Here is a 14,514-nt window from a genome sequence, read left to right as displayed (position 1 = left end):
TAAAACCGCAGTCTTTATAGTGGAAACACCATAAGTAAATATTTGCTGTCTGTATGTAGATTAAAGGGGGAATATGGCAAATGCTGAAAAGCCATGATAATGGCATATAATTCTAGTCTTTGAGCTGAGTTTAAGTTGACAGTTACAGTATAAAGTTGTCCATTGATTTGCAAGAGTGATTTGTCATTTAGTGGAAGTTTCCTAGAGCCATTGGTGTTGATCTTTTGAAAAAAGGAACAACAATAATTTTGAGGCTCAAAACCTATAAGGTGTATAAGGGTCGCCTATGCCCCTTGATAATCCAGGAGGCAATAAGATCAAAATATTCCATGGGCTATTACATGGTTCAATGTGACCAAGCTGTAGCTGCTCTTGTACCAATTGAGCAGCTGCCCTAAGTTCCTCCTGAGAAAGGGGCCATTGGTCTGCCCATACAGGATTATCTGATTTCCAAGTAACTGGGTCTGCACAATGCATTATTGAGGTAACAGGAGCTACCAAGGCCCTTATGCTAAATATTGATATCCTAATCTACACCTTCTGGTATTGGGTGCCATTTCTATGGGGGTGAGAATTCCTCGCTGTTCTTTCCCTAGTCCCTTGGTGGGCAAAAATCCCCGATCAAGCATCTGAGTACTGACTAAACCATTAGGACTGACAAGCAACACTCCCATATTTTTCAAAACATCTCTACCCCACAAATTAACTGGCCATCCAGGGAGCACATAAGGCTTAAAAAATCCAGAATGACCTTCTTAATCTTCCCAATGTAGAAAACTAGAACTTTGTTGAGGGGATTTACTCTGCCCTATACCTTGTAATTTTGTGGCTGCTGCATGAGTGGGCCAGGAAGGAGGCCAGTGTAGCTTAGCAATAACAGATACATCAGCTCCAGTATCTAAAAGTCCTTTAAACTTATGCTCATGTATTGTTAGTTCAATTTCAGAGCATTCCTGACCTATTTTTTTTAGATCAAATTTCAAAATCAGAGGAGCCCAATCACCAATTTTCTTGGGGCCCCTTTTGCAGGATGTGGCCTGAGAAGCAGAATTAGCATCCTTATACTATTCTTCTAACTGCCTGAAATTAGCCTTGAGACACATTCTTTTTTTTTATTAATTTTAATGGGGTGACATTGATAAAATTGTCTTTCGTCACCTTCTAACTGGTTTTCTTTGTGCCCCTCCAATCTCTCAACTCCCTTCCTTTTCTCTCCCCCCCCCACCCTGTAACCCCAACACTGTTGTCCATGTCTCTGAGTCTCATTTTTATGTCCCACCTATGTATGGAATCATATAGTTCTTAGTTTTTTCTGATTTACTTATTTCGCTCAGTATAATGTTATCAAGGTCCATCCATGTTGTTGTAAAAGATCTGATATCATCATTTCTTATGGTAGTATTCCATAGTATATATATGTACCAAAGCTTTTTAATCCACTCGTGCTCTGACGGACACTTGGGCTGCTTCCAGATCTTTCCTATTGTGAACAATGCTGCCATAAACATGGGGGTGCATTTCTTCTTTTCAAACAGTGCTATGGTGTTCTTGGGGTATATTCCTAACAGTGGTATAGCTGGGTCAAAAGGCAGTTCGATTTTTATTTTCTTGAGGAATCTCCATACTGTTTTCCACAGTGGCTGTACCAGTCTGCATTCCCATCAGCAGTGCAGGAGGGTTCCCTTTTCTCCACATCCTCGCCAGCACTTATTCTGTGTTGTTTTGTTGATGAGCGCCATTCTGACTGGTGTGAGGTGATATCTCATTGTGGTTTTAATTTGCATTTCTCTAATGATTAGTGATGTTGAGCATTTTTTCATATGCCTATTGGCCATCTGTATGTCCTCTTTGGAGAAGTGTCTATTCATTTCTTTTTTCCATTTTTGGATTGGATTGTTTGTCTTCCTGGTATTAAGTTTTACAAGTTCTTTATAAATTTTGGTTATTAACCCCTTATCAGATACATTATCAAATATATTCTCCCATTGTGTAGTTTGCTTACTGCCTATGTTTTCTTCTAAGATGCTTATGGTTTTATGGCTTACATTTAAGTCTTTTATCCATTTTGAGTTTATTTTTGTGAATGGTGTAAGTTGGTGGTCTAGTTTCATTTTTTTGCAGTTAGCTGTACAATTTTCCCAACACCATTTGTTGAACAGGCTGTCTTTACTCCAATGTATGCTCTTACTTCCTTTGTCAAATATCAGTTGTCCATAAAAGTGTGGGTTTATTTCTGGGTTCTCAGTTCTGTTCCATTGATCTATATGCCTGTTCTTATGCCAGTACCAGGCTGTTTGGAGTACAATGGCCTTATAATATAACTTGATATCCGGAAGTGTGATACCTCCCACTTTATTCTTCCTTTTCAAGATTGTTGAGGCTATTCGTGTTCTCTTTTGGTTCCATATAAATTTTTGGGATATGTGTTCTATATCTTTGAAGTAAGTCATTGGTATTTTAATCAGTATTGCATTGAATTTATAAATTGCTTTGGGTAATACAGACATTTTAATGATGTTTATTCTTCCTAACCATGAGCACGGTATATGCTTCCACTTGTTTGTATCTTCTCTGATTTCTTTTATCAATGTTTTATAATTTTCCAAGTACAAGTCTTTAATCTCACTGGTTAAATTTATTCCTAGGTACGTTATTTTTTTTTTTGGTAGCAATGGTAAAGGGGATTTATTCCTTAATTTCTCTTTCTGACAGTTCATTGTTAGCATATAAAAATGCCTCTGATTTCTGAGTATTGATTTTATATCCTGCCACCTTGCTGAATTAATTTATCAGGTCTAGTAGTTTTTTGACTGGGACGTTAGGATTTTCTATATACAATATCATATCATCTGCAAATAATGATAGTTTTACTTCTTCTTTTCCAATTTGGATGCCTTTTATTTGTTTTTCTTGTCTGATTGCTGTGGCTAGGACTTCCAGAACTATGTTGAATAAGAGTGGTGAAAGGGGGCACCCCTGCCTTGTTCCTGATCTTAAGGGGATTGCTTTTAATTTTGCCCATTGAATATGATATTGGCTGTGGGTTTGTCATAGATGGCCTTTATCATGTTGAGGTATGTTCCCTGTATTCCCACTTTGCTGAGAGTTTTGATCATGAATGGGTGCTGGATTTTATCAAATGCTTTTTCTGCATCTATTAAAATTATCATGTGGTTTTTCTCCTTCCTTTTGTTTATGTGATGAATCAAATTGATTGATTTGCAAATATTGTACCAGCCTTGCCTCCCAAGAATAAATCCCACTTGATCATGGTGTATGATTTTTTTCATATATTGCTGGATCCGGTTTGCTAATATTTTGTTGAGGATTTTTGCATCTAAATTCATCAGGGATATTGGCCTATAATTTTCTTTTTTTGTTTTGTCTTTGCCTGGTTTTGGAATCAGAATTATGCTCGCCTCATAAAAGGAGCTTGGAAGTCTTCCTTCCTCTTGAATTTTTTGAAATAGGTTGAGAAGGATAGGAGTTAGTTCTTCTTTGAATATTTGGTACAATTCACTTGTGAAGCCATCAGGCCCAGGACTTTTCTTTTTTGGGAGTTTTTTGATAGCTGTTTCAATCTCATTTGTTGTAATTGGTCTGTTTAGGTTTTCTGATTCTTCCAGATTGATTTTTGGAAGATTATATGATTCAAGGAATTTTCCCATTTCATCTAGGTTGTCTAGTTTTTTGGCGTACAGTTCTTCATAGTATTTTCTTACAATACTTTGTATTTCTGTTGTGTCAGTTGTTATTTCTCCACTCTCATTTCTAATTTTATTTATTTGAGTCCTCTCTCTTTTTTTCTTGGTGAGTCTGGTTAAAGGTTCATCGATCTTGTTTACCTTTTCAAAGAACCAGCTCCTCTGTATTTTTTCTTTAGCCTCTATGTCACTTATTCCTGCTCTGATCTTTATTATTTTCTTCCTTCTACTAGCTCTGGGCTTTACTTGCTGTCCTTTTTCTAGTTCTTTTAGATGTAGGGTCAAGTTGTTTATTTGAGCTTTTTCTAGCTTCTTGAGGTATGCTTGTAATGCTATAAACTTCCCCTCAGGACTCCTTTTGCTGTGTCCCATAAATTTTGAGTTGATGTATGCTGCTCATTGTCGTTTGTTTCTAGGAATTTTTAAATTTCTTCTTTGATCTCATTGTTTACCCATTTATTATTTAATAACATGCTATTTAGTTTCCAAGTGTTTGAGTATTTTTCAGTTTTTCTGTTGTGGTTGATTTCTAGTTTCATGCCATTTTGATCAGAGAAAGTGCTCGATATAATTTCAATCTTCTTAAATTTGTTGAGACCGCTTTTGTGCCCTAACATATGGTCTATTCTAGAGAATGTACCATGAGCGCTTGAAAAGAATGTATATTCTGCTGTTTTAGGGTGAAAGGTTCTGAAGATATCTATTAAATCAAGTTGATCTAGTATGTCCTTTAAGTTTACTGTTTCTTTAATTTTCTTTCTTGAGGATCTATCTAGTGATGTTAGTGGGGTATTAAAATCCCCTACTATTATAGTATTGCTGTTGATCTCGCCCTTTAAATCCATCAAAGTCTGCTTTATATATTTAGGTGCTCCTATATTAGGTGCGTAGATATTTATAACGGTTATATCTTCCTGTTGGATTGCTCCTTTTATCATTATGTAGTGACCTTCTTTATCTCCAACTATAGTCTTTGTTTTAAAGTCCATTTTGTCTGATATAAGTATTGCTACCCCAGCTTTTTTTTCATTTCCATTTGCGTGAAATAATTTTTTTCCATCCCTTTATCTTCCATCTATGTGCTTCTTTTGATTTAAGGTGTGTCTCTTGTAGACAGCATATGTATGGGTCCTGTTTTCTTATCCATGCAGCTACCCTATGTCTTTTGATCGTATCATATAATCCATTTACATTTAAGGTTATTATTGATATGTAATTGTTTATTGCCCTTTTATTCTTTAAAACTGTATTCCTCTTTTGCTATATTCTTTTTCTCCTTTGATCTGTTTACAACAGGTCCCTTAGCATTTCTTGCAGCCTTGATTTGGTTGTAGTGAATTCCTTGAGGGTTTTTTTGTCTGTAAAGCTTTTTATTTCTCTTTCAATTTTAAATGATAGCCTTGCTGGATAAAGTAGTCTTGATTGTAGCCTCTTGTTCTGCATTACTTTGAATATTTCTTGGTATTCCCTTCTGGCCTCAAGTGTTTCTGTTGAGAAGTCAGAAGTCATTCTTATGGGGTCTCCTTTGTAGGTGGTAGTCTTTTTTTCTCTAGCAGCTTTTAATATTTTCTCTTTATCACTTAGCTTTGGTATTTTAATTATGATGTGTCTTGGTGTTGATTTCTTTGGGTTTTTCCTTAATGGAGTTTTTTGTGCTTCTTGAACATGTGAGATGTTTTTCTGCCTTAATTGAGGGAAGTTTTCAGCTATGATATGCTTGAACAAAGTCTCTATCCCTTGTTCTTTCTCTTCTTCGGGAACCCCTATGATGCGGATGTTATTTCTTTTCATGTTGTCACAGAGCTCTCTTAGAGTTTCCTCAGACTTTTTGAGTCTCTTTTCTTTTTTCTGCTCTGCTTCCATGCCTTTATTTATCGTGTCCTCTAACTAGCTGTTTCGATTCTCCACTTCATCCATCCTGCTTTTAATTCCTTCCATTGTGTTCTTCATTTCTGATATTGTATTTGTCATTTCTGACTGATTCTTTTTTATTATTTCAATGTTCTTTTTTATATTTTCTATCTCTTTATTTAGGTGTTTATAATAACCATCTATTGTTGTTCTAATATCTTTGAGCATCCTAACAATCATTATTTTAAACTCTGCATCTGGTAATTTGGTTATATCTGATTCATTTAGGTTCTTTTCTGGGGATTTCTCTTGGTTCATTTGTGTTGCATTTCTTTGCCTTCGCATTTTCTCTGTGTAAAGGAAGGTTTTGGCCACTGGTGTCCACTGGTTATGGCCTCTGTTCCCGAGGTATGGTCTGTCTGCAGACCCACCACTCCCTCTTCTGTTGCTGCCTAGGGCTTTTGGGTTTGGGCATTGCTGGTGCCTGCCCACTGGGGCTGTTGCTTTGGTTTCCACCTCTCCTTCATGGGAGTGGCTATGATCACGTGCTTGGGTGCACAAGCCTTGGTGGCCTTGGCCTTTGCCCCGCCCCCGTGGGTGGTGTTATGCTCGGCCCTGAGGGCAGTGGTGAGCACTTTTGCTCAGCTGCGGGTCTCTGCCTGTTTCCGGGCTTTCGCCCTGCCCTTGCAGGAGGAGCCCACTCATGGAACAGCTGCTAGCCTTGGCTCTACCAGCTGGGCAGGACTGCATGCCCATGCTCAGCTCAGTAGTGGAACTCCGCCTGTCTGGGCTTTTGGCTCCACCCCCATGGGAGGAGCTGGCTCCCAAGTCAGGCCACAAGCCTCGGTTGCACAGGCAGGGCAAGGCTGTGCTCCTGCGCCCTTGCTCAAGGGCTGGTATCCACCCCTTCCGGGGTTCCTGCCCTTCTCCCGCAGGCTGGATTACAGGCTGCCGGCAGCTGGGCTTGACCGCTTTTGCACACCCCTTTCTCTCTAGCTGGGCAAGACTGAGATCACACGTGAGCTCAGTGGTGGCCAGCAAGCTTCCACCCCTGCCGATAGAACCACGCCTCCATGTCCCGCTGCCGCCCGCCCTCCGGTGAACCCTCAGCTGTGTGGGGTGCGGGTGCTGCAGCTCAGACCCTAACACTCACTACTGTAGACCTGAAAGCTCCCTCCTTCTAAGCAACTCTGCTCTGAGTGCCACGGGAGAGCTTGTTTGGCTGGTGTCCTGCTTCCCTTTGCTGGTATTGCTGTTTCTGGGGGAAATATTCACTTCAGATTTGGGGAGTGACTTGTCCCAGGGGTTAGGGTGGCTGTTTCTCAAAATGTTTCTCCCTGTGCCTCCTAGATTACACTCTCTTGCTGCTACTCCGGTACTCTCCTCTCTCCCCATTCCCCAGAGCCCTGGGTGAGTGGTTGTGAGAGAGGTTTTCTGCGCGGTCCCTTTAAGAAGATTCCTGAGTCTGAGAAATCAGACTCTCTCACAAACAGTATCCTGACTTGTTTCTAGCTAAATACTGTCCTTACGCCTCTTCTAAGCTCTGGGGCTGCAGGCTGGGGCTTTGTTCCTGGGACTCAGGACCCTCCCCTCTCTGCTAAACTCACTTCCCACCACGCAAGTCTCTCCCGGCTGTCGTTCGCTCCAGGGAGCTGGGCAGCCCTCTCCGTGTTTCTGCTTTTCCTACCAGTCTCAATGTGGCTTCTTCAGTGTTCCTTGGTTGAAGAGTCCAAAGTTGGTTTTTCCAGATGATAGTTCTTAAAATTATTTTGTAATCCACTTTGGTTCTGGGAGGTGGATGTTGGTACGTCCACCTACTCCAGTGCCATCTTATCTTCTCTCTAGTACCTTTGGTATAGTATATTTTCACCAATGAAATAAAAGTTGGTTTTGAATATCATTTGCATAATTGAACAACTTTGTTTGATTTGTTTGCTTTTCTGATGTTCTTGCTTAATTAAAAAATACCAAATGCTTTTTTTATCGCTTCATATTTATTTTGAAATATCCCCTAATTTTTGTGAGCAGTATATATTTTGGATATTAACTTCTTGTTGGAGCTGTTGTTATTCTCCTGTTGAATAATATTTGCATTCAATTTTTCACTATTACAAATAATTCTAAGAAGAAAATCTTACCTTTTGCGACAGCATGGATGGACCTGGAGATGATTATGCTAAGTGAAATAAGCCAGGCAGAGAAAGACAAATATTTTATGATCTCACTTATATGTGGAATCTAAGGAACAAAGTGAACTGAGGAACAGAATAGAGGCAGAGGCGGGGTCACAGGGAGCAGAGGGACAGCTGTCAGAGGGAAGGGGGATGAGGGGATGGGATTAGAGAAAGTGAAGGGATTAGTGAATTTATATACATATAACACATAGATACAGATAACAGGACAGCAAATCCCAGAGGGAAGGGGGGAGGGTGTTGGGGGATGGGGGACAAAAGAGGTGTAAAGGGAGATATGGGGGTGAGGGTGAGGATGCTATATTCAATGGGACACTTGAATTCATGTTAACACAATAAATTTAAATTTAAAAAAATGAAAACAAACAAAACGTAATTCTGCCATGACCATCCTTAAACAAATATTCTCATGCTATTGTTTGTGTAATTCTATAGAATGACTTCTTACAAGTAGAATTATTAGGAAGATGGGTGAATTTTTATTTTATTTTATTTGTGTTGACATATTACCCACAAAAGGGCAATACTAATTTGTAGGCTCTTCAGTAATGTATTAAAGTGCTGTTGCCCCACACCCTACTGACACTGAGTGTTGTCATACTTCTCCACTTAAGAAAAGAGGTTTTAGGCCTGACCTGTGGTGGCGCAGTGGATAAAACGTTGACCTGGAAATGCTGAGGTCGCCGGTTCGAAACCCTGGGCTTGCCTGGTTAAGGCACATATGGGAGTTGATGCTTCCAGCTCCTCCCCCTTCTCTCTCTCTGTTTCTCTCTCTCCTCTCTAAAAATGAATAAATAAAAATTTTTTTAAAAAAAGAAAAGAAAAGAGGTTTTAGTTTTAGGGTTAATTTTGATTTTTAATGGAAAGTTTGATCTTATTTGTAATCCTAGGACAGTGTGCACTGAGAGGAGGAGGAGTTTATAAGTTATAAGAAAAGGAGATGAATGACAGGCCGTAGTCACAGAGGACATGGGTCCAAATGGTGTCAAGAGTATGAATGAAAGGTATGGTTTTTATCAGAGATATTGAGAGAAATAGTAGATAGATAAATATGGAAATAAATGCAAATGAAAGAACAAATCTTTTATAGTCATCTATATTTTAAGAAATAAGAAACCAAGTTCCCTGTCTAGATAGAAGATTACCAGGATAGGGTTTGGAATAAGGGAGCAGAAATGCTTGTGTGTAAGCTGGGGTAAAGAATCAGGAAACAATCAGTATTGTGAATGATCAAAACTGGCTGGTGGTATTGGGGGCTTGAGAGAGCTGAGAGTGAATGAATTTGGGGGAAGCGAGTAGTCTTGACATTAAAAAGCAGAGATGGAGTCATTGGATTTGCCTGGGTTTAGGGCTTCTGGATCAAGGTAAATTTATCTTACATTCACAGTGAGGTAGTTTTATTCTCCTAATTTTTGTCCCATGAATAGAAGTTATATGAGCTAAGATACACATCCATTAGTGGTTCCTCATGGGAAAGTGATCCCCTAGTTCTGGTAAAAATAATTTTTTTAAGAATATAAATTTACTACATTGCATTATGACTATATAAAGCCATATTGCTAATGGTTTCTGTTTTTTATATCACTGAATATAAAGCTATTTAATTTTTTGTTTTTTATTAATAAATTACAGTAAGTGTGAACAAACATTACTAAAACTTCTGATCAATACAATCAGAAGGCCAGCGACTTGAATGCGTTTACAGGATTCAGCTTCCGGTCCAGGGCCCCCGGGGTTAGTAATGGGTCCTGTAAAAAACGCTATCAATTTTTTCTTGTCTAGAGATTATCTCTGCTTCTGGGGAATTTAAACATCTTAATTTTTAGAATCATACTTTTTGAGTAAAATCTTTTTCTTCACTTTAATTTTCACTTTGTTTATGGTCATGGAGAAGAAAATAAGCAAGGTGTCATGAGTCTGTGGGGAACTTAAATTAGAACAGCGGTTCTCAACCTGTGGGTCGCGACCCCAGCAGGGGTCGAACAACCAAAACACAGGGTTGCCTAAAGCCATCGGAAAATACAAATTTTATTTAAAAATAGGTTGAGAACCGCTGAGTTAGAAGGAAAAGGCTGGTAGAAGGGTAAGAGGTACATAGACATCAGAACAGTACTCTCTAAAACACGAAATGTTATAAGTAAATGTGCTAAGGCAAAACACAAGTTGTTAGAGAGAAAAACATACACGTGTGTGTGTTTTTATTAAAATCCCTTTTACTCTATATTTACCTTGTTGATTCATAATGAAATTACATGAAGGACAGAGACCAGGTCTTCCACATGCAGTATTGTACTACCTTCTTTTATTCTCTGGGTACATGATAAACACTGTAACAGTTGAAAATGAGAAACACAAATGCACTTTGAAGCAAATTGTTTATATTTTAATTCCTAATATTTATTTAATAGGAATTTTTTACTTATACACATCTTCTTGTAGCACACCTTTTACTTCCACAGATATTCTGGTTCTTGGTCATACTCTGTAGCTTTACTAGCAGTTTCACGGGTCTGGATCTCATTTACCCAACTCCAAATCTAGGCTTTTGGAAAGTAAAGACCATTTCTTCTGTAACATTGTTGTGGCAGGGCACAAAATAGACTATCACTAAATTATTCAAATTATACTGCAATAAAAAAAATAAGGAAAAAAAGAAAGTTTTTACTACCATGAATTGCATTTCAACTCACGCTGCATTTATATGGCTCTGTGATTTGTACCCTTCTCTGCTCTCCGCAGCTTATTCATACTTATTCTTTTCAGTTTGCTGAAGTCAACATGTGATGGCTGGCCGCTTAGAACACCACCATCCATCAGAAAATACCAAGAGTCCTCTAACAATGGGGAGACTAGAAGAGAGAAGAAGACAGTTGGGTTTCAGTCACATGTGGAGGATGATGCTCCCTGGACCTGTCAAAAGAAAGATACATCTGGACCCCAAAGAGGTAAGCTTAACATCTACAGTAGCAAAATTAGACCTGTGGGGGGCAGGTGGTTGCTGGTAGCTGCTAGCCATGAACTCCAGATAAGCTCCTAGGGCCCTGAGCAAGAGTGAAACTGACATGTTACAAACCTCTGAAACGGTTACAAACTGTTACAAACCGACCTGTACCTGCAAGGCTATATATAGGTAGCACATGTAGATAGATCAGTGAACGACATCAGCATTTCTCTTGGAATACTCATATGAGCAACTATCCGATTTGTCCCCCTTCCTGCCAGCAGCAAACTCTAAGAATTATTCAGCAGTAAGTGCTGTCATAGACACGAAATAATGCTCAAAGTGAGTAAAGAGGACAAGAAATTGAACATAAATCTCTGCCAAGAAAGTAAACTCTTAACAACTACAGTTAATCTTCAATTAACTAGAAATGTGGGGAGGATTGAGGAGAGGTCATGGATAAATTCTACATTGTGACTGAAACAGAACCTCATATGTCTTAAACATATATTGCCTAGCAGTCTTAAGTACCAGTAATTATTTCTATCTTATATGTCATGGATATTTTCAAAAAGCAGTTATAAATAACTGTGAAATGTTGAGTGAAGCAGTGAAATTGAACTGTTTCCCAGTTGTTTCTGGAGTGGCTTTGGCTTAATGTCTCCTGGAATTACTAAGGGTGGGATTTGGGAACAGAATGAAGTAACCTGAGCTCACTGTGCAGACACGATATACAGAAACAGCGGGCAGAAGAGGTCCCAGAGCACCCTCTGCTTACACCTCCTTTCCAGACCTCTTTCTTTCCTGCTCACAACCATTAATCCTGATTTCCCTCTCAGTTATCTCTTTGTCACTGGACTAGCACCGGCCCATCACTGGTGTTACACAACCAACTTCTCATAATCTCCCGGCCACTCTTGTTCTTACCTGTTTGAGAATGAGAAGATCGTAGCGGTGGACCACTCCCTGCTTTTCCTCCTCATCTGCCAGTGTTGTTGTGGTTTTTGGCTTTAATTATGATTAATCTAGAAATGGTTTAATCCTCTCCCAGATAACTGAGAGACGATAATTAGCCCAAACTTCAGAAGGGAGAGTATCCACAGTTTGAAACAATAGTTAAAGTTGATTTTGTCTGATATAAGGAAAAAGTTCAGACCTCCATTGCTGTAGGACATCTTGGAAACAAAAATAAAATTCAGGAGGCTTAGTGCCTATGATAGAATCTTCTTTACTTTGTTAGTGGGCCTTCAGAGAAGGGAGACTCACTTTGGCTTCCACTATTCTTAATCATTGCACTTTGGAGAGCAGCACCAGTCAAATTGGTGTGTTGGTTGCACAGCGAGGCTTAACCTAGTCTTCTGTTAACGTGTCACCAAATTTGTGTTGTGTGTCAGCACTAAAATAAAATGGCAAAATGAGAAAAACATAGTGTAGTAGCATAGGGACAAATTACTTATGTTACTGGTTAAGACCGCAGCTACATTAGAAAGCTACACTTGAAGGGCACTTTGCGAAAGGTACCACCAGGCCAGCCCTGCCTGGCGGAGGTTAACCACTCCTGGGCCCTGCTGCAGAAGCTGGAAGCCTAGAAGGGTCTGTGTCCAAAAAAATCAATTTCTAATTTGAAACAAAATCATTTTTGACTAACAGGAGTTCAGAACCCATTACTTTTTTCTGTATAGTCTGCTGACATTTCAGCACTTTCTGTTGTACACAATGAATCCTAATAGTCATTTTATAATGTTGCTACACCAATCAATTTAACCAAGAGAAAGCTGTTACAATTCTGCAAAGTTTTCAGGAACAGTTTTCACTTGTAGTTTAATTTTTTTCATTAGTTTTTTTTCTTCCTTTTTTTGAGGGGAGGGGTTGTATGTTGGAGTGAAAAATGGAAACTTACTCATCTTTCCAAAGAGTGTTAAGGCATTGTACTCACAAGAATTAACTTTTTTCCTAGTTACCTCGTATTTTTGTCTTTTATTCTAATGTGGAGCATTAGTAAAGTTATGATTGGCCTGATCATTAGGGGAGGGTCCCCTGCGAGTCACCCTGCTCACTGCAGCGCTGGGGTGCCCAGGTTCCAGGACAGGGCAACCTGACAGGACACAAGCGTTGTCCAAGGTGTGTCACAGCCGGTTTGTACGCCTGTTTCCCGTAGGCCAGTGACCTAGCTAACTGCCTACGTTTCACTCCTTGGTTTATCGTCTCCTTAATTACGTTTCCCTTTTAGTATGTCTGAATTTTTTATTATACTTTTCTTCTGTTTTATATTCTTTCTTTTGTTGTCCTTTAATTGTTATGTCCCACATATACTTCAGGATCATTAATCTTTATTATCAGTCTCTTTCTTCTCCCTCTCCTATCCCCCCACCGTGCTGTCAACTTCAGACATACTAACATGTAAAAAAATAAAATACCTGACTCGCATCTCAAGAACAACCTTGTGATGACAAAAATATATACAGTATTGTCAGAATTACACTCAAATATCAATTGTTTTTCAATCAACAATGCTTGGAATGCTCTATTTTAGTTGCTTTTATTGAGCTATGTGGAACAAGGAGACATTAAGAGAAAAAAAATCTAAACTTGAGTCAAGAGCTTCTAAGCCCACCTGACTAGGCAGTGGTGCAGTGGATAGAGCATTGGACTGGGACACATAGGACCCAGGTTCGAAACCCCAAGGTTGCCAGCTTAAGCAGACGTTCATCTGGCTTGAGCACGGGGTCGGTGGCTTGAGCGTGGAGTCATAGACATGACCCCATGGTCGCTGACTTGAGCCCATAAGGTCTCTGGTTTGAAGCTCAAAAGGTTGCTTGCTTCAGCCCAAGGTCGCTGGCTTGAGCCAAGGGGTCACTCACTCTGCTGGAGCCCCCAACCCCTGTCAAGGCTCATATGAGAAAGCAATCAGTGAACAACTGTGAAGCCAAAACAAAGTATTGATTCTTCTCATCTCTCTCCCTTCCTGTCTGTCTGTCCCTATCTGTTCCTCTCTCTGTCTCTATTATTGTCTGTCACAAAACAAAAAAAAAAAAAAAAAAAAAAGAGCTCCTAAGCCACAGGCACAAATCTGGAGGCACCCAGTCCTTCTTTCCCTTGTTTCCTTCCTCCACAGCGGTGTCTTCATTCTCTCCCTGCTTGCCTCGAACCTTCTCTTTTCCGAGCAACCACTGATTCCCTTTCATAGGAGCCTGGGAAGCTGAGGGCACTTTTTTCTGTTATGCTAAAGGGCCAGCAAAGGCATAAGGCCACTGAGTACCCGTGTTCCGAAACTGCAACATCAGACTTCAGGGTTCGCACGGCCCAGTCCTACCTGAGGCCGCAAAGCCGTCCCAAGCCCTCTACGACGTCTTGAGCAACCTCCTGGCTGCTCCTCTTTCACTGATCTCTGAGTCCCCTTAGAGAGAGGCTGAATCTAGAGTAATTTTGACTTACCTGATGGTATTGACTATGCCTTCATCTGGTCTTTGGTTTTTTTTAGGTTATGTAATATTCAGCAGCTGTCACTGACGGGCTTCCTGAAGGACTTCCAAACACATTTTTCTTTGACTCAAATAGGATTATTGTAGACTCACTCAAAGTGAGGAATAATTTCTGAAGCTCCCTAAGGGAACTATGCTTACAGTGATGAGTGCTCATTGTAGTCCATGGCGGATTAAAAGGTCACGTGATTAAAGAAACAAGTTGGAGTATCCAAAGTACAGAAACCATTTCCATCTTGCTCTAAGGAGCACTTATTTATGTTATTTTGTTATCATTATAATTGTCATGGTTGTGTGTTTAACCATTAGAAAAGGTACTGCAAGATATTACTTCTGATTCCCAG

General features: G+C 39.6%; 1 protein-coding gene across 3 annotated transcripts in view; it reads left to right on the top strand.

Annotated features, from left to right (window-relative positions):
• KIAA1328 (KIAA1328 ortholog) overlaps window positions 1-14,514 on the top strand; it is a 343,953-nt gene that overhangs the window by 290,722 nt on the left and 38,717 nt on the right. For all 3 annotated transcript variants that reach the window (XM_066246454.1, XM_066246456.1, XM_066246455.1), the window contains exon 9: window positions 10,511-10,692. In XM_066246454.1, coding sequence (XP_066102551.1) covers window positions 10,511-10,692 — 182 coding nt within the window. The remainder of the gene's footprint in view (window positions 1-10,510; window positions 10,693-14,514) is intronic.

The sequence above is a fragment of the Saccopteryx bilineata genome, chromosome 11, assembly GCF_036850765.1.
Source record: "Saccopteryx bilineata isolate mSacBil1 chromosome 11, mSacBil1_pri_phased_curated, whole genome shotgun sequence".
NCBI lineage: Eukaryota > Metazoa > Chordata > Mammalia > Chiroptera > Emballonuridae > Saccopteryx > Saccopteryx bilineata.
The sequence above is the reverse complement of the archived record's forward strand: the minus strand, read 5'-3'. Positions and strand labels throughout refer to the sequence as shown.